Here is a 20,250-nt window from a genome sequence, read left to right on the forward strand (position 1 = left end):
AAAGAACCAAATTCTCAGAAAAGTAATAGGATTTTAGCAAATAAAAGTAGAATGAAAATTGTTGATAGTGTATCAACTTAATTACTGACGGCGTTAAGAGTTCCTCCATGCCGTATGCGGATTTTGTTACTCTGGCGCGTCATGTGCTGCTGACGTAGCAAGTAAAAACACTTTTTTTTAACAAGCAAGTAAAATCACTATGTGGTATATTTATGTTTTTTCAGAATACTGTTATTAATTAATACTATCTTACTACAAGTCTCATTTTAAAAAACAAAGATAAATTTTTACAAAAAAATAAGATAAAAAGTTTTAGAAGAGATTATAAAAATTTGTTTTTTATTTGAAGAAACTTTCAACATGTTGAGAAATTTTGAAGTCACTTATTAGTAATTCGACACTTTCCTGGGAATTTTTGATGTTGTTAGTACAGTAACATAATGATATATTCTGTGCGATTGAATGAGATGCATTCAAAGTGACAAGATATTTGGCGATCGAGCACACAAAGTAGTAACTTTACATCCCCTAATAACTAATCCAAAGGTAAAAAAAAAAGCTAATCCGAAAGTTTAGCAAAAAAAAAAAAATTAAAAAAAAAAAAAAACTAATCCGAAAAGTATTAGTTTAAGTCAATCTGTTTGACCACATTAAAGAAGACTAATTTGTTTGACAAAACGGTTTTCGAAAAATTAAGAAACCATCGATTATCGTATAATGGCCACCATGATTCTTAGTCATACGCATCATCGTCATAAATTTGCCTAATAACAGACTCTTACTTCGTCCTTTGACGAGATTTTTGAATAATCGTTAAAAGTAATGTTTGTTGATTCAGAAACTATATTTTTTCCAAAAGTACTGTAATTGACATGTACAAACTTTCAGCATCTCCATCCCTATTCCACAATTTACTCTAAAACAAAGTATAAACAAAAAATAAAAATAGATGATTTTTTTTTTATTTTTTGTTCATACTCCACTTCTTAACTTAAATTATAGAGTGGAAGATGAGAATGCTCTTAAAACCAACTATTAAACCGATTGATGATACGTAAAATGTAAACAAACTTCATTGACAACTGAAAACTAAAACAAAAATGTTTGCTTTGTTTATAGGTTTCGCTATGTATCATGCGAAACAAAACTTGGATCTGCAAAATCTTGGATAGCCTATATACTTATAAAATATTTCACCACCACCATAGATTCATAATAATTCATCGTGTCAAACATTCACTACAATAAAGTCCAAATTAATTAGGTAAAATAATCTAAAGCTGACGGAGCCTCTTACGTCATACATGGCTGATGGAGAAGGGATACCGATCATTGTACCACTAACAACACCCATCAAAGATTCGGTTCAACACTTACAATCTTGCACACTTCATGCCTCTCAGACTAAAAACTACGATATGTTTGTACATGCTTATAAATCTTTTTTTTTTTAAACAGTTTTTTGAAACACTGTACATGCTTTATAACCAAAATACCAATATGATAATAAAAGAATTATCCTGCCGGACTATAAAGGTTCAAGAACGTGGACCGACTTTATGTAGGACCATATATTATATTATACATCTATCGTTTTTGTCTTTAATTAGGGTATAGTGGATGTCAAAAAAAAAGGGTGTAGTGTTGCCTTCATCACGTTTTCTGTTTTCTGTTTGAGTTGTCTTTTTCAAGTATACGAAGATTAAATCTGCTTGCCACGTTAAAACCATATTATCGTTAAATTTAGTAGCAGTTCCACGAATTACATGTATCCATGTTGACTATACATTTTATATACATATTTTCTTTGATAAAGATTATATTGAACTTGAAAGACATTTCCCTATATCAAAAAAATTGTTGTACATTTTGAATATATATATATTGATACCGATCACAGTACGATATATTCGATTATACATACATAGAGTGAGGAAACTAATTAATAAACGGAATATATAAGCTAATGAATTTAATTTATCATTTTATGAAAATTTGAAATTACTTTCTTCAGGGATAATATACGAAAATGATTTGTGATGATTACTATCAGGAAAGTTTTTTTAATTGATGACAAAAAAAATAATTTAAATTGCTTTACTTTTATCGGAAATTTTTTACAACTAAACCACGTTATAGTGGTCTAGTGGTCTCCACTAGAAGAGGAGTGTCCTGATGGTCCAGGTCAGGGTTTAACTCCTTTTTAGTGCGAGATTATTAGTTCCACACATGGCCATGCGGATTATAGGTCCATGTTTATGACTCATTTGAATATCCGGAAAAAGTTCTATCCGTGGGTTACATCTTTCATCCGGGGATTAGATCTATATCTTAATAGACCCGGGTTTAATCCTTTTGGTTGTAAAAAAAAAAATTTACAACCAGAAACTGTATTAGCCTTCACCTATTATAGTTACCTTCTTTTATCTATATATATTTAACGTTAATTTAGTCTTAGCTTTAAAAAATTGTCTTAACTTCTAACTAATGAAACTTAATGTAGCAACTAGCAAGTCTCAAAGTTGATGTGTACATTTATATTCTTCACTAATTCAACAAGAAGGTGTTCCACTTCCCTTTGTATATACTTCTTTGTTCTTGCACACAGAGATATCAAACTACTCAACTGCCAGCAACAAATAATATTATCATAAGTAATAAAATAAACAATAATTAGACTAAAGGGCCAAATTGTGCGAACCTACAAGTTTCATGACATCTACCTCCCTTAATATATAGTTGTCACATTTTGAAAGAATTGGACAAACAAAAGTCTAAATACCATTTCTAGCTTCTCACACATTTCGTTCTACAAGATCCAACCACTCTCCATCAAGCTTTTCCCTAAGAAAGTTCTAATGGAAAACTCAGCACTGAGCAACTGCGTAAGGCGTACGATATTCTCTACTCAAAAGAGAACAATGCAAGAGGATCTAGAAGAGAGTAGTTGGACAATTTACTTTGAAACCGAAGATCGTACATGCCATTATGATGATTCTTCCATGATCTCAGACGCTGCGTCCCCTATGGCCTATGTCGAAGAAGACACGGCTTCATCTCCTTCTAAAAGAACGAAGGTAAGTCCAAAGAAAAGACAATCTTAATATAATACACACATTGTTACTACATGTCTAAACGACAATGCACATATGTGTGTGAGAGAGAGATTATTTACGAGTTATATATTATTCTTGTTCGTTCAGGGTTACAGTGAGATGGAAGACGATACCACAGAAGAAAAAAACATGAACACTACTAAAACTGAGGTAAGAATCTTTCAACATGTTTTATACCATATTTTTCTTAATGCGTTGATCTTATGTGCTTTGTACTTTATAAGATATTCTTACGACTTACGAAATTGTACATGATTGTTCTGACTGCTTACAAAAATATTTTATGGGCTTTATAGGATAAGGGATTGAATAAGAAAGGGATAATAATGAATGAAGATTATTGCGCAGAATTGAAGAAGCGAGGACTTTGCCTAGTTCCTTTGTCCATGTTGTCAAACTATATTGGTTGATACTTTGATTTGATTTTTCACTTATAATCATTAATTTTTCATTGTGAATTATTTTTGTCTGTAAAATTTATAGAATGGACTAGTAAATGCAGTGAAAGTCGAATCAGTGGTAGATGATGTACTTTATGTATGAGAATGCACTAGCAAGAGTGTAAGATTTGTAAACATTTCCAAACATGTGTAATAAAAATTAGCATGTTTCCGAGTGCGTCGCTATATTGGTACAATCACGTGCATATATGTACTTTTGATAAGCCCTGACGTCCGATGAATTAATGATTGAAGTTTCCATTTTATAAAAAATCCGGTTCATTTTAGTGGTACAAATACGATCGTCGTCATAGTACAAAGAGAGAAAATGAAGAGTCTACAACCATTCTAAAAGTCAAATTGGTGATATAAAGTCTAGATAAACTGACGGTTTCACTCGAACACTTTGTGATAACTTTTTTTTTTTTAAAAAGCACTTTGTGATAACTTATCTATTTTTGTATTGGTTGTGTATGGAACAAGATACAAAATGTGTTTAATTCTCTTTTCTATTACATCTCTTAAACTTTACTAAATGAATTGAGGACAAAGATCATTCAAATAGTTTAGACATTATAATTACCAACGCTGAGTAAATAATTGTAAAAAATAAATAATTATTCTGATATACAATTATACATTCCATAATTTATTTAAATGCTTCAAATTCAATATGATAAGAAACTATATATTTCTTGCAAAAAATATATAAATATAAGTAAGCCTCAGAGAATAGAAAGAAAACCTCAGACTGTGTTGATTTGAAACAGCTGTTTCTACAGAGAATAGAAATAAAATTTTGTATGACAATATCTTAGTTTCTTGATCCTTCCATTTCTCTATGTACAATAGAGATGACGTCTCAGTACTATGCACACAAGTAGAACTTTTTATTTATTTTACATGAGAAACAAATGGGGGAAAAAATCAAACAACAAACACCAATGGACACAAACTCATGTGAAAAGAGAATGGGAAAAGACTCCTTACAGAGTGAGAAAAGAAGACAAAAGAAAAACTTCTTACTGTAGGAATAGAGTGGAAGCAATAGTTGCCCCAAGAAGAGCAGCGACAAATGAAGAAGATGAGGAAGCTGCCTTGTTTGGAGTTTCTTGAGTAGGCGAAGTTGCTGGGGGCTCAAGGTTGCTTGTGATAGGCGGAGAAGGAGCGGCTTCTCCTGAGGGAGCCGGGGCTTGAGACGGTGGTGATGATGATGTAGCGTTGGTCTTGCCGTTTCTGTTAGCCATGACGATGACCACGAGCTTCTCGTTTTTGTTGCAGTTGTCTTTGTTTCCGCTGATGAAATAGTATGGTCCAGAGTGGGTTAGTGTGAAGGAAGTTTTGCCATCAGAAAATTTAGCGGTTGGTGCATCTGTGTTGCAGCTGTCGTAAGCGTGTCTTGTGACTTGGAACACTGAATCTTGGTTTGGTTGGTAGACGAACACTGCGATTATATACATGTTGTTTGTGTTATATACTTATATATGAAAGAAAACTATGATTATGGTTAGTACAGTGTGGAAACTTACTTAGAGAGTCTCCTACTTGAAATCTGCTCTGTTCTGCCCATTGACTGTAAACTTGAGACCCGTAAGGAACGGTCCAACCTTTTGCACCACCGACCATAAATTCTCTAGCGTAGGCTTTGTTAACAATCATGAAAAAACACACGAGACTTAACCCACGAAGCATCATGTTCTTTAGGTTATGTGTAATCAAGATGTGCTAGAGAGATGTATGTGGACTTAGTGTGGTATATTTGTTAATGAGACATGATGAAAGGTTAGTGTTTTTAATATAAAGATGAGGCTTTTGAGAAAATGTTGCAGAGAAGCTTTTCCTTGTATTTCTCAGATTCTAAGCAAAGCATAAACGCATGCTTTCAAGAAATGCTTTTTTAGTTTGGAATCTCATGTGACTTGCTTCTTCTGTCAATAGCTTTTGTTCCTTGCTTCTGCATCTTTGATTTTTTATTTTAGTACTATTCCAGATAATGATATTAAAGAACAAAGAGATATATCAAAAAAAAAATCCAGATTAAAAGACTAAGATCAGACAAAAGTATAATACAACATATCCATTTTTTCAATATAGATCAATCATATTACAAAGATCTTCCCACATCTGCTCCTTCCTCTGTTGAGCAACAGCATCAAAACACCAAACTGACCAATAATGCTAAGTTTAGTTATGTCTTTAGTAATTAATCCATCATTAGTGCAAAAGTCGCTGCCATAGCGAGAACAAGTGACATCAAGACACTGATACTGCGTCTGTGTCCTGAGCTCTTCTTTGGGAAATGTTTTGGAAGCGCACATTCTTCTCCATTGAAAAAAAGTTTGGTGGGGAAACCGTCACCTCCTGGTATATTCAGTCCTTTGATGTTCTTCTTTTTAAAGGAGATAACAGATTGTTGCTTGCCCGGCACGGGAGGGTCTCTTAGTGGATTGGTTCCGTTAACTTGACCCACAAGATAGTTCATATCACGTAACCCTTGAAACATAACGGTTCTGTTGTTTGGTGGAACACGTGTGCCATTAAAGGAGTAAACGTTTTCATACCCTGGACCTGCTTTTCCCATCTCAACCGCTACAAACCAATCCTCAAACGCGAAGTCTCTCCAGTTGAAAACGGTTAACCTAGCCGTCCAACCGTCTCTGTAGTCCGTGTTAAGGTGCCAGTTAATGCTGACTCCACAATTATCCGGACAAGGGAGTTTCTTAGGTATTGGCATGTGGTTTTGTTTGGCCCAAGCTTTGGCTTTTAGGGTTCGGTTATCGAAGGGAACAAGGAGGGCGTCGGGAGGGAGGAGGAGTGGGTTACGGTCAGCATTGCAAGTGGTTGTATCAATGTCATTGCACCCGCAAGCGCAAGTGTTGCAAGGAATGGCAGAGTTATTGTAAAATGCTGAGAAAGAGACACAACATCTTGAGGCCTGAGCTTTAGGTTTGGTTATGTTGCAGACAACTTGCCAGCTGGATATGGCGTAGGTTACTGCCGGTAGACCGCTAGAATCCGGGAACTGTGACGGGTCAACCCGAACCGGTGGCCCGCATTTGTACTGCGGATTGAGAACTCCGTCGATTTTCCAATGTTGAGGTGGATATAGAGCTGTTCTGTTTAGATCCGGTGGTAACTTGAAAACCTAGCACATAAAGATCAAATTGACCAAATTAAGTTTCATCAAAGTCTAAATAACAGTTACATCCTTATTTATAATCTTTACTTAATTATTTATTCGTTTAGTAAAATCTAATTTGCTCAATATGACTCTTGTGAGCTAATTTGGGAATAAGTACATGATTTAGAGTTACTTAAGCTATTTCTCATTTATAAAAATTGTGATTTATTTAGATTTTGATATTTAAAAAAAAACTAAATTCCTCTAAGAAAAAAAATAATGATAAAGAAATAAAACTAAAATTAGTTGAGGTGATCAGTTACTAGTTTGTTTTCATTGATTATTTATTATAATTTTGATAGTATATTAATTTAGAAGTTAATCCACTAACTCAGTGACCAGGAAAGTGGTCTAACTCAGTGTCCCAATTGAGTTTAAAAAACATTGAATAAAAACTAAAGAGATTATTTACCTGCAACTGAAACATAGATCGAGATTTCGAAGGATCCATAAGCGGTGGCAAAAGAGTTCCGTTTTTGCAACAGAAAGGTAACTTGCCCGTCACCTCATCATCCTTCCTCTCAGGAGGCAAATCAGAAATGGCTGGCTTCTTCTGACAATTCATGACCTGAGAGAAGTCTAAGTCTTTGTAGTATTGTCCAGCTTTGCTGTAAAGGCATTCAGATGGATCTCTTTTGTATGTGTAAGCCCCTCGCATCGTGTTTATAATCTCTCCTCGCGTCCATTCCCATGTCAGGTTCCAACGGTCTAATCTCCCGATCGGATTCTCGTTGTCGATGATCACTTGGGCTAAGTAGTTACTGGCAAATGATTGCAGCACATCGTAGACTATGTTCAGATCACCGTGTCTTCTCGGTGCAAACTTTGTCTTTGGCCCTGTCTTGACCTTGAACTTGGGGTTTCTCTTGCAACAAACGTTCATATTCCCTCCTGTTAATTACGGTTTAAAACATTACATTAAATTTTATCAAAATATCTTTATAAATTATAAATATGAACGGAAGATTTACGTTTTGCATTTATTTAATAACTTCCAAATATAATTGATGGGAAAAAAAAGTCAACCGTTGTGTTGTTGAACACTTAACCTAAAAATGCACACATATGTTACTTGTGTTTCAAGAAATCAAGTTTAGTATGATCTAACCTTTTCTCTTGGCGGCAGGACATTCCCAGCCGTCATTGACGAGCTTAAGTGTTCTTGGCATGGGTGTGGCCCCCTTTGCAACCCCGAAAAGAGTCCCGGTGATTTCGATATTGGTCGATATCTGAGTGAAATCACCTGCGGTTACAATCGAGGTTTTCAAATCTGTGTTAGGAGAACCAACGAACGTGGTTCCATTGCTAGCATCCAGAGGAAAATCTCCTTCCATTGGAGACGCACCAGTCGCAGAAACAATCAGTTCCTTGTGACGAAACCCTATAAACATTTGCCATCCCGTGAGCTCTTCTTTCCCTGCGTTTACAATCATCGCAGACGCTTTAAACGCCCATGATTGCGCCGTCACGTTCTTAACGTGAGGGTACTCTCTTTCGCGGCTGCCGAAGCTGTAGCTCATGAAAATACCGTTGCAATGCGCCATCTCAGGCGGCGGCTCGCCTCCTCCTGCTCCGTCTTCGGTTGGTGTTCCATAATCTTGGCCGTTACAAATAGTAAGAACTGATGATAACAAAATCAACAGAGTTAATGTACGGCGTGCGTTCCAAGGTATCTTCATTCCCGTTTTAACTTCAATAACCTTCATCGTTTGAATTTTGACCTTTCTTCCTCACCGCCTTGTGATTACTTCAACCGCAAGGCAGCGAGAGAAAGGGAAAAAAAAAACAAGGAATCAACCTAGCCTCTGACAAAGGCGAAGATTTAATCAAACGATGAAGGTTTCAGTGTGAAGAAACCTGAAAAAAAGATGAGAATCCAAAAGGTTTAACTGAAAGAAGGGAAGAAGAGGTTCATAATAGGTAGCTTTGATACGAGCCTCTGGTTTTATTTGGTGGTCACGCGGAGAGGACATGTAAGAATGTGCGTTTAAGACAATTGCTAATTTTGGAACATAGCTTCTTATTTGTTTGTTAACTAAAAACCGCTTCGATTGTTTTCGAAATGAAACTAACTCTGTTTTTTTGTTTTTTTTGTTCTTTATTTACAAAATGAAATCCTATAATGATTTGTCTACTCGAACAGGACAATAAAATGTATTTGTGATGACCTGATGTTTGTATGCATAAAGAAATATGACGTTTATTATCTTTATACAATTTCACCACTTTTGAAGACTTTTAGGGTCTAAACATGTAACTATAACAGGATTAAGAAAAGCCAAAAGAATGGATAGAAATAAAATAGTATTAACAAAAAGAAATAATTTCTCCCTTTCAAATTTAGTGAGAAACAAATTTGTTCACTAATACTCTAAAAAACAATAGAAAGAAATATTGTTCTTCATAAATGGTGTGATTTCTTAAGAATGACAAAAAAAATTAATGCTCTTCTTCTTTATTCATTATAACCATATAAAGCTTTTCTTACGTGTTTTCAAAGCAGAACCATTGAAAATATTAACCTCTATATCTGATAAGTAGATTAAAAATACTATTTAATTAAGTATTAAATATCCCATTTAAAAATTTGAGAAATTTTTGAGTGGAAATTTAATATACGGATATATACCTACTCAATAAAATATTTTTTGTTTTATATCCAAGTTGAGAACCTGCAAATAATTGTGCTCTTATATTTGTGGTGTTAAGCTTAACTCAGTAGTATTCTTTTTCCTTATAAGATATTAAAAATGCAATAAGAATCGGTTTTCTGTTATTTAACATACCTAGTTGTTGTTTATAGTTATAATTTAAAAGTCGTTGCCATTTTTATTTTATTTATTTCTTACGTCAAATAATTTGTTTTTATTTGGCTAACCGCGTGGGTGTGTCCACTTGGTCGTCTCTTGGAGTCAACTTGAAATATCAGCTAAAGAAATCCCCAACCAACAGACCGAGTAATCTAATCTATAAAACCGCTTCAAATCATTCAAACAAATAAACATAAAATTTCCCAAACTCAATGGATATAGACCAAGACACAGACAGTGGTGGAAGAAGCTGTTGTAGCTGCTGCCTCAGCTTCATCTTCACTGCTGGTCTCACTTCTCTCTTCTTATGGCTCAGCCTCCGTGCCGACAAACCCAAATGCTCCATCGAATACTTTTACGTTCCTTCCCTCAACAAATCCTTAGATGCGCATTCACGGCTCAACACCACTCTCAACTTCATGGTCCGTCTCGCTAATCCAAACAGAGACCAAGGCATCTACTACGACGATGTCCACCTTTCTTTCTCCAACACCAACTCCTCTGTTGCTAACTACACAGTGCCAAGATTCTATCAAGGACACAAGAAGAAAGCCAAGAAGTGGGGTCAGACTCTTCCTGTGAACAACCAGACGGTCTCACGAGCGGTTTTGTCTAACGGATCGGCGGTTTTTAGGATGGATCTGAAGACACAGGTGAGGTTCAAGATTATTTTCTGGAAAACCAAGAGATATGGAATCGAGGTTGGTGCTGATGTTGAAGTCAACGGAGATGGGGTTAAAGCTCATAAGAAAGGGATTAAGATGAAGAAATCTGATTCTTCTACTAGATTAAGAAACTATTTTCCTATATGTGTTTTGACGAATCTGCTCGTGTTCTTTGCGATTCATTAAGTGATTCTTGATTCTTGTTTTTAATTTCTATTTCGATATTATTGACTATTTTCAAGAGTTTTGTTGTGTGTTAGTTTCTTAATTCGACCAAGCACTAATTGAATAATTTATTCAATCAATGTTTTGTTGCAACAATGTATTATTTAGCTTCTCTATCAACAAAATTCTTTTCGAAATTCAATTATCTTTTTACAAGACATAATTATATCTTGGGATTTAAATGAAGGGACAAAGAACACAAGACAAAAGGTACAAATAATATAGTAGTGGATATTTTAAGAGAAAAAAACAAATAATTAAATCCATAAAATAAAATGTGAGTCTATGAATTATCACTTTCAAAATAAAATTGTTTTAAAAGTAATATTTTATTTAAATAACCAAATTCAATTTTATTGCAAAATCAAAGCAAAAAGAAGAAAAAATAGATATTGTGACATTGATATCAAAATTGACATGACCGCCCGCCATAAAAGAACGAGTTGTCTTCTTACTTGTTTATGTCAGTACGACAATATCATAACTTTTAGTTGTCTTATTGTATTGGATGAAAAAAAACAATCGCATATTGTATTGTTGTAACTGTGATAAATATTTTAGTATGTTGTTGCCCTTACCACTAGTCTGTACCGCGTCTTTTTGTAGTATTTTATTTTGTTTCGATTGTTGTGAAAGTTACTGTTAACTAGAAAAGTTGTTAAAGGAAATGCTAGATCATCTTTTCCTGACGAATCTTTCAATGAGCATTGTGGTAGTACTACGTAGAGTAATTTTTGGGTTTACTCAATAGTGTAAACACGTAGGTTCACCAATCAATAAAAAATTTTTTTTATATTCAATATCTTTTAAAAAAAAAATAATAATAATAGCAGTTGCAAATTTTTTTTTTTTAAAATATCATCATCAAAACATTAAATCTTAATTCATTGGTAAACAGGGCCGTCCCTTCTATAAAGCTCGTAAAGCTTAAGCTTTAGACCACCAATTATTTACAAAATTTTAAGGCCACATCTTTAGAAATAATTAGTGTCAAATGGTTAGAGAAACATAAATCTGATTTCTTATTCTGAGTTTGAGTCTTGTTTTTGGATATTGTGGTGGTTTTTACTGTTTTTCTAATATGTTCATTGTCATTTTAGTTTAACATTTTATTGATGACTTCTAAACTGATACATAATTTATATTTTTAAGAAATCATCTTATATATATATATATTTAAATATATGTTTACAAAAAAAATTATGTAGACATAGCCACAAATTGTTAATACGCTTCAGGCCACTGAATACGTTGGGACGGCACTGTTGGTAAACCTTATATTTTTAGATAAATCTTAAATCTTTGAATTTTTTTTGAAAAAATTTAACACAAGTCAGGCCGATGGGTCACCTGATCGATCGGTGTTATCTTCAGATGCTCTCTCTGACTCTTCCATAGATGCATGGAGAATTAAGAAACATTAGCAAAATTGCCTACTTTTCAAGAATTTCTTACGGATCACTGGAAAAGTTGGGATATACGAGAATACTGTACGGCCCAATAGAGTTCGTATTTACCCAATAGCAACTTTTGTAAATATCCAAATCCAAAACACAAAAAATTGTTTTTAACGGATACTTCAAAAACTAGTTTAACGTAAATACTTGTACATATGAACACAATTGTAAAGTTAAGATTAATGTGAATAGAATAGAAACTGTTCATATTTATTTTCTATTGTTCCCGATATTGAAGTTTGAATTTTTCAATTTATCATCATAGAGTTTGAGTTAATACTACTACAATAAATATTATTGTTATATGGTAATCACGTTAACTTATAAAAGAAGACACATACCATTTTAATAATCTCGTTTTTCTGAATTACATATATTATATATTAAGATCGAAATGAAATTGATGGGTCAGTGTGTTGAAAAATAGAGGGAGAGGGATTCTTTTGGAGCATGAACTGCTTCTATAATAGTTTAACATATATGGGGTTTTTGCAGAAAACCCTCATTGTGTTTTCTTTTGAAAATTAATCCATGAGAGTTTAGTGACTTTTGTGACTTATGTTTTTTTTGTTGTATAACGGATCTTTGTTGTATAACGAAGAAGCTCTGTTTTTTTTTTTAAACGTCCAAACACAAAGGGGGTGTATTCAATTTAACATTTGATGTGATTTTATTTTTAATGGAGTTTTAAATGATTTTAATAAGTTGCAGAGATTTAGGTGATTTTTGTTAAACTACTCTAGAATATCACCTAAAACCATGAGATTTGAGTTTTAATTTTTTAACTAAGAAACTCCACCCAAACACCCTAAAATCACCTCAAAACTTTAAAACTCCACAACTTAAAATATTTTCAATAACAGTGGATTTCAGAGTACTTTACGAAATGTCAAGTTCAATAACAGTGGATTTTAAATGAGTTTTTAAAATTCATGTTTGGATAACAGTGGATTTGTCATTTTAATACAAATCACCTCAAACTCTCGGTTGAATAAGTATATGTCATTTGTATATCAAATTAACTAATATGTCTAACTGGCGAAATTGGTTTGCTTGTTGGTTTTGTGTCGAGGTGGCGGCTTTGAATTCTGTTGGATACATCTAATATATTAAAATAGAAGTCACAACTTTGATTCGTGTGTGATATTTTAAAAAATGAACATTTAACTAGAATTGACTTACCATTTATTAATTACTAAACATATGGTTCAATAATATATCATTTCTAATATATTAATCCTAAAAATCAGGATTGGTTAACATATACATATTCTAACAGTTTAATTATAATATCTTTTGATATCTTTTCATTTAAAATTTAAATATATATATTTTAAATTTCGAAAATCTATTAAAAATATCTTAACAAGATGTTAATTTTCAAAATTATATATAAATTTTTTAAATAATTCCGAAATTAGTTTTGAAATATTATACATTAATATATTCAGTTGTCTTTTATAAAATGAAAAATAAAATATTATATCTTATTTTATCCATTATATAATCACAATCAATCATGTTAATTTTTTCATATTGAACTTAATATGATAAAACTATATTAAATTGATAAATTTTTAATTTTTATTTTTATAAAATAAAATACTTATCTAAAACTATAATATAATGACAAAGTAGCTTAACATTAACAGACTATATACTACATGTATAAAACTTAACATATCTTTCACTTTTGTAAATATAATAATATATTGTATAAAATGAATAAACATAGAAAATACTGCAAAAAGAAATTCAGTTTTGAAAGATGGGTAAAAATTTAACATAAATTAAATAAAAATAATTCAAATATGTTTTTCATACATATATTAATAACTAAATGTAAATACAATAAATAAATATATAATAAGAAGAAAAAAATACGTACAATAGTTTAAACAATTGATTATTTACAACATGCAAACTATATACTATTGTATTTAAAATAGCTTTATAAATATTTAAATATATGATTAAAATTAAAAATGTATACTACTAATGATCTAAATAAATATATATGCATATAAAACTGAAAATAAAACCCGCACGGTTGTGTGGGTCGAAATTTAGTTTTGATATTAAAATGATAAATCTACTTTTATTCAAAAAAACTAAAACTCAAATTTAGGTAATATTCTAGAGTAGTTTAACAAAAATTACCTAAATTTTTGCAACTTATTAAAATTATCTTTTCTTTTATTAAAAAAATCATCTAAAATCCCATTAAAACTCAAATCACATCAAATGTTAAATTGAATACACCCATTTGATATATCAACTAAAGTTAACTTTTAGATAAAAATAAAATACAAACTAAAACCGGCGTAGGCCATCATTTTACTTCCACTAACATTATTCCAAGGTTATAAAATATCTATGATTTATTTTCTCCCTTGTCCAATCGAAATATGCATATCAACACATTATTCTCTCTTAATCATAGAATATAATTATTCCTTTCCAAAAAAATAGAATAGCTAAAAAGGGAAGAAACAAAAGCTCCTTTCCGCCATAATTTAAATCGATATTTCTCCTTCTCCAGTTCTCTGAATCAACGAAGTCTACTTGAAATATATAGATCCATACATTCTTCTATAACGAGAAAATATCTACCATTTATACATTTTAGTATAACAGCAATCAAAAGAAGACTCCTCTAATTAATATGTTTCGAAATGTGTTTAGGGACGTTAATCGTGTGAAAAGAAAGAAAAACATACCTGTCAAATTTCAGTAAATCTTATATATATCCCATCTATATAGTTCTTCAGTTACACATTACTTTGAAGATTAGTTATAAATCAAAATATAAATAACTGGACAAACACGTTTCACTTGTCCATTGACTTATTTTCTAACTTTGTTTAAATGAGATGATTTCCTTCTCAATAAATCAACGTGTATATAGGTTAAAATATATGTCGACCAACATCTAATGCAACTTTTTCATGTATATATCGATCTACCTAAAAGTCCCACCAAAGGTGGGAGTCCAGAAATCTACTGTAGTATCTTGTGTCACTGGAAATGTGCTCGAAACTGGTACTAAACATAAACCTCGACTTCTAAGATCTGGTTCTTCTGATACTTCTAGCTCTTTGGGATGATCACTCTGCGTCATTGTAAAAAGACACAAAAATAAATATAATTTTTTGATAACTTCGAACCGTCTCGCTACAATGTTTCTTGGAATAATGCTTTGTCAAATCTTGAAGATGAAGCAACCATTAAGTAAATATACATGTAATTAAGAATACGAGCCGCACGGTATGTCAGTCGTATAATAATTTTACCTGTTGATGCTGTAATGAAGCTCCGCTTTTCATGTATGGATTACTCAGAGCCTGAATTATAATCATTTGCAGGTTTGTACATCAATCAGTAGCAATACAATAACTAACTAATAATAGAGATGTAGCAACGAAAAGTTATATACTACAGAAATAAGGGATGGGCTAACTTACTGAAACTTGTTGGTGTAAGAACTTAATGTATTCAATGGCTTCAGAGAGCACTGAGGCTTGATCAGTCTGACACAAAACCACATGAGATTCAGTGAACCAAAATCTAAGAATTGTATTTCAATCATTCATCCCCAAAAATAATTATCTATAGAATAGACTTTACATATATAAATAAATAAAGATATAATAATATGATAAGTAATAATGACAGTAGACAAATATACTAATACACACTCATCATCTTTCTGAAAGCTAAAAAGAGATAGTACCTTTCCGAAAGGTGAAACCAATTGTTGGAGTGCGGCGATTCTGTCACTCATTTTCTCCTTCTTCACCTAATTCAGCAAATATAATAGTTTCATAAGAAAAAAGAATTAAGGAGAAAAACATAAGAATCATGCAAGAACCTACGGAAGAATGAATTGTTAATACAAAAAACAATACAACTTAGCAAGCCTACTTGTTTTTTGTGATTATTATGAAATCTGAATGTCTTTAAACTTGTAATTATTGACTTATAGTTAACCGAAAGTAAAAATAAAATTAATATCTCTTATAAAAAACTTGTAACTATAAAAATGATAAAACTAATTTATCATTTGTTTAGGGATAAAACCATGGAACGTTTTGTTCATTTAACTACATTACAAACTATCAAAATGAATATTATTTTTAGTAATAAAAGCAAAAAATATACCTTGAAAGGTGGTGACGAAGACGCTGGTTCGCTCTTAGTCCTTTTCGCCGTCGGCTGATCTCCTCCTAGTCCGACTCTTTTTACTTCACAGCTACTCGAATCTCGAATCTCCGATGTACTCTGCGACGATAACAATACATATAAAGCATCCGTATATTTGCACAAACGAGCACGTGCAGCTATATAAACATACTTTAGGTTGTTCGTCAAAACTCGGCGCGTGAATCTGCGGCGGCTGTAACGCCGGGAAAAAGTTGGACGTCGCGTCATGATGAGTAGGAACCACGTTTCCCACCGTCGCCGCAGGGCTCCAAAACGTTGCGTTGTTAGAGAATCTCAACCCCGTCGCCATCTGGTCGTAGTTTCCGGTGGATGAACCGAACTGAGAGTAACCAAGATTTGATTGCTGTTGTTGATGAAACATAGCTGAAGAGGAGTTAGGAGTTGTTGCCGTTGGTCCGTACAAATTGTTTGACGGATTGTCAGAAGAGAAACCTTGACATGTCACTGTACTACTGTCCGTACTTGAGCTCCCGTGAGGGCTGAACTGATGATCCAAGAAGAACCCGCGGTTGTTGCTACTCGTCATGTTTAGCTGCGGTTTGAAATCGCTGTTGTTGATGTGTGGATCTCGCCACAAAGCTTGGTGGTGAGAGGGATCAGATTCTTGCAGCTGGTAAGACGTTGTGTTAGCGTTTGCGTTTGAGGTCGCATCTAAATTGAGATTCTCTTGAAGCATCACTCCAAAGCTTGTCTCCGCTTTACTATCTCCTCTTCTTTTGTTCCCCACAAAGAAAAACAAAACACAAAAAAATACACAATCTTAACGCTTATTAATTTTATGATTAGAAACCAAGAAAAAGAATGAAACAATTTGGAGACTCACAAGAGAGATTGGTTCCATTGATCAACATGTGATTGTGAAGAAAGCCCTAAACCAATCATCTGTAGATGGTGATCAGTAGCTAACGAATGATGAAGCTTATCATGGAAAACAGCAGAACCACCAGATTCCATTGAGTTTGCACTCATGGAAGAGGAAGAAGATATTGAGGAAGAAGAAGATACTTTCCACCAGCTTCCTGAGTTTATGAAATCATGATTATCTCCCATGGTTTTTTTTCTGTTATCACTACGTGTGTACTATATATATGTTGTTGGTGAGATGGATGATGGATCTTAATTTGCTGTGTCTTCTCAGATTGTGCTTCACATGAAATGATGAGATGGATGATGGATCTTATAAATATTTATCAACTTATATTTTTGTTTGTTTGTTTCTGGTAGGGTTTTCGTTAACTATTTACCAAGACATCTGATTAATAGTTTACAAAAAAAAAAGACATCTAATTAATGTTAGGTTGACATTTTTTCAGGTGGCTCTCGCTGACTCTTCTGCAGACGTCATGCCCAACTACTACTTCGTTTTCTCAAAGAATACTAGTATTTCATTTTCCTATACTTTTCTAGTTTTCTGCATTCGTATCGGATTCATACTGACCTTCTACTCTTTTATCTTTCTAGGTTTTGTCTTCTAACATCATTATTCGTTTCTGTTTTTTTATCATGAAATAAATTACAAATTTATGTATTCACGGTGAATTAACGTAACTAGTTAAAACACTTGGAGATCTTTTCTTTTGACCAACGGGTTTTCATACGGTTTTTAGTCTTGAATTACAGAACATAAAAAAAAAAGATTTGTAAAAGGAAACTTGGTGATCTCTTTTTTTTCCCAAATTAGAATTTTATAACCGGCCCGAAATCCAAAAGTTACAAAGCCAAAGCCCAAAAGCTACAAGGCGAAAGCCCGACCAAACAAAAAAAAATTAGAAACCCAACATCACTGGGCATAATAAGAAAAAAGGCATACGGCCCAAACCAATCACAAACGGCCTGTTCGTGCTGGCCCACGCGTCAAAAAAGCGGAACATGTGTTCGGATCAACGCCGTTAGCTTGACACGCGTTTCCACCACTTCATCTTGACCGTCGCCACTTCGAGTCGCCACCGTCGCACCACCACTGTAACTTCGTTTCGTCGGAGCTCGTAGTACCGGCGAGCCTCCGATGCAAAACATCACTTTTCTTTACACGCTTCAACTTCACTGCGGAAAGCTTCATCGGACCTTCCGAAATCTCATCCACCTGAGTAAGCCGCAAACCACTAGAACCCGAAACCACAGACCACCCCGAAACAGAATCGGGACCAAAAACCAACCTCACGCGAGGCTTGAAATACCTAGAGCCGGCGACGCAAGACTATGAAAGCCTTCACCCCCTAGAAGTCAAGAGCCGACAACGACGAAACTGAACAACCTTCCGCCTCTCGGAGACAAGGGCCGGCGGCGACGTGGCTGAAGAAGCATCCGTCTCCCAGAATTGAACCTTAAACTTGTAAGACGAACGCACCACACCATCATCTCACACAAACCGCGCTGTTACTCCAGTCGTATGACCACCATAGAGCTCTGTTCACTCCCGAAAAAATAAACAGATGGCGGCTCAACCAGAGCTCAAGCAAGGCGGAAAAGGAGAGGAGGCGAGTAAGCTCGAGTGATCAACAGCTAAACGGAAGAAAAGAAAAGCTCCGGCGACGACATGCACGCTCACGCGCCGGCCGTTCGCCGGAACTTAGATCTATTTTCTCTCTCTTACTTTCTCTCTCTTCTCTCTAGTTTGACTTGGTGATCTCTATAATGGATATTTTCATTCGCATTATTAAAAAAAAAGATTTGTAAAAGAAAACTCGGTGATCTCCATATTGGATATTTCCAGTCCCATCATAAAGATTTGAGACGCTCGCTTCTATATATTACGTTTATGATAGACCAATTCTTTTAGTTAACACTATCAACTTTTGTTCTACAAAAAAAGAATGTTAAAAAAAAAACTTTTGTTCTACAAGGCTATAACGTGTAATAAAAATAACAAAACAGTATTTAGTCTATCTATAGCACTAAGAACAAGAGCATCTCAAAAAATATTTTCTATTTTGAAGTTTGAAAAATTCTATATTTAAAATTTAAGGGTATTTTTTTCCAGAAGTAAAACTTCAAACTTAATGCATTTTATACTATCGTTCTTATATTTATCATTATGAATTTAAATTTATACTTTTATAAATAACTATATATATATATATATTAGATCAATATTAATTAATAAAATGTTATACTAATATATAAAGTTATAAATAAGAATATATTATCTGAACTATTAAAACTGAAGTACAAAAAAGAAATAATCCTAAATTTTATACAATAATTACTATTCTATGCCACTAGCATAAAACTCAGCCGTTTTACATCTAACCGTTTTATATCTAACGCATTTGTCGCTAACAACAACTGGCTTGACCAAAAATTCACTATGACTTTCCTATACCATCTTCTACTTAATTAAATTTGACCACCACCGTAGGATATAGATGTAAAACGACCATACACTATGACTATTTTCTTTATTTTTTTTACCCTGAGTCAGTGTTACGTGATTACTTTTCATCACTGAGTTTGTCAGTAGAAATCAAATACAAGCAATATAACCTTTGTTCATGCTTTATCATCTTGGCAATGATAATTCATAAGTATAACCTTTTTTTGTCAACAATTCATAAGTATAACCATATTAGAAAGATCTGACAATCAAATGTTTTCCAACTAAAATAATGCTAGCATTTAAGAAGTAAATCAATTAAGAAGTGTGGTTTTAAATCGACAAACCAAAATGGTGTAGCTTTAGATTAAAAAAATATACATTTATGGTGAATACTATTTTATTCTATTCAAAATTATTAAATATTTTCAAAATTTTCAAAATATATCAGTTTGTTAGTATTGTGATATTCTAGATCTAGAAAATCTTAACTACAATCACCATTTCGTTAGATTTTTTTTCAAAAATTAAAATAACAGAATCTTACATGAATATTCTCTGTCGATGAGAATTTTGTATTTCATATTTTGGTATCATAAATCAGTATTTCCAAATATCTAGATTATAGTTTTCAATAACTAACCAAAATATTTGTACCAAAACATTTACGAAATTTTAAGGTATTGGCATTTTAATAAGATAGATTCTATCTAGAGAAAGTTTTGGTTTCCATATATGTTTGGGAATGTGTTTCTAAAAATCTAAATTACAACTCATTTTTCAACTAAAGGTTACAATTTGTATAGGATATTATCAAAA

The 20,250-nt window shown here is 33.1% G+C and overlaps 5 protein-coding genes across 6 annotated transcripts; 2 read left to right on the plus strand and 3 right to left on the minus strand.

Moving 5' to 3' along the window:
• Positions 1-2,807: 2,807 nt before the first annotated feature.
• On the plus strand, positions 2,808-3,526 carry LOC108811260 (vascular-related unknown protein 3-like). The gene is made up of 3 exons (XM_018583304.2): positions 2,808-3,077; positions 3,204-3,266; positions 3,413-3,526. Exons 1-3 carry the CDS (start codon positions 2,859-2,861, stop codon positions 3,524-3,526), a joined length of 396 nt encoding a protein of 131 aa, XP_018438806.1. The 5' UTR covers positions 2,808-2,858.
• A 901-nt stretch (positions 3,527-4,427) lies between these two features.
• On the minus strand, positions 4,428-5,330 carry LOC108809183 (early nodulin-like protein 9). Its single transcript, XM_018581318.2, has 2 exons — positions 5,086-5,330; positions 4,428-5,000 (listed from the first exon to the last, which is right to left on the minus strand). Exons 1-2 carry the CDS (start codon positions 5,249-5,251, stop codon positions 4,579-4,581), a joined length of 588 nt encoding a protein of 195 aa, XP_018436820.1. The 5' UTR covers positions 5,252-5,330; the 3' UTR covers positions 4,428-4,578.
• Positions 5,331-5,593: 263 nt separating this feature from the next.
• On the minus strand, positions 5,594-8,599 carry LOC108811053 (COBRA-like protein 10). The gene is made up of 3 exons (XM_018583115.2): positions 7,846-8,599; positions 7,150-7,628; positions 5,594-6,701 (listed from the first exon to the last, which is right to left on the minus strand). The coding sequence occupies exons 1-3, from the start codon at positions 8,441-8,443 to the stop codon at positions 5,760-5,762; spliced, it is 2,019 nt and encodes a 672-aa protein (XP_018438617.2). The 5' UTR covers positions 8,444-8,599; the 3' UTR covers positions 5,594-5,759.
• A 1,083-nt stretch (positions 8,600-9,682) lies between these two features.
• LOC130497030 (protein NDR1-like) lies at positions 9,683-10,455 on the plus strand. The gene has a single exon (XM_056989858.1). The coding sequence runs from the start codon at positions 9,760-9,762 to the stop codon at positions 10,396-10,398; it is 639 nt and encodes a 212-aa protein (XP_056845838.1). The 5' UTR covers positions 9,683-9,759; the 3' UTR covers positions 10,399-10,455.
• A 4,297-nt stretch (positions 10,456-14,752) lies between these two features.
• Positions 14,753-17,314, minus strand: LOC108837700 (transcription factor bHLH123). 2 transcript variants are annotated; one of them, XM_018610724.2, is made up of 7 exons: positions 16,942-17,314; positions 16,249-16,828; positions 16,056-16,175; positions 15,628-15,693; positions 15,359-15,424; positions 15,188-15,238; positions 14,753-15,006 (listed from the first exon to the last, which is right to left on the minus strand). In XM_018610724.2, exons 1-7 carry the CDS (start codon positions 17,166-17,168, stop codon positions 14,857-14,859), a joined length of 1,260 nt encoding a protein of 419 aa, XP_018466226.2. In that variant the 5' UTR covers positions 17,169-17,314; the 3' UTR covers positions 14,753-14,856. The 2 variants fall into 2 exon arrangements, with proteins under 2 accessions (XP_018466226.2, XP_018466225.2); XM_018610723.2 differs by having other exon boundaries at positions 16,249-16,831; positions 16,942-17,312.
• Between the last annotated feature and the right edge of the window lie 2,936 nt (positions 17,315-20,250).

Source organism: Raphanus sativus, chromosome 6 (assembly GCF_000801105.2).
Source record: "Raphanus sativus cultivar WK10039 chromosome 6, ASM80110v3, whole genome shotgun sequence".
Classification (NCBI taxonomy): Eukaryota; Viridiplantae; Streptophyta; class Magnoliopsida; order Brassicales; family Brassicaceae; genus Raphanus; species Raphanus sativus.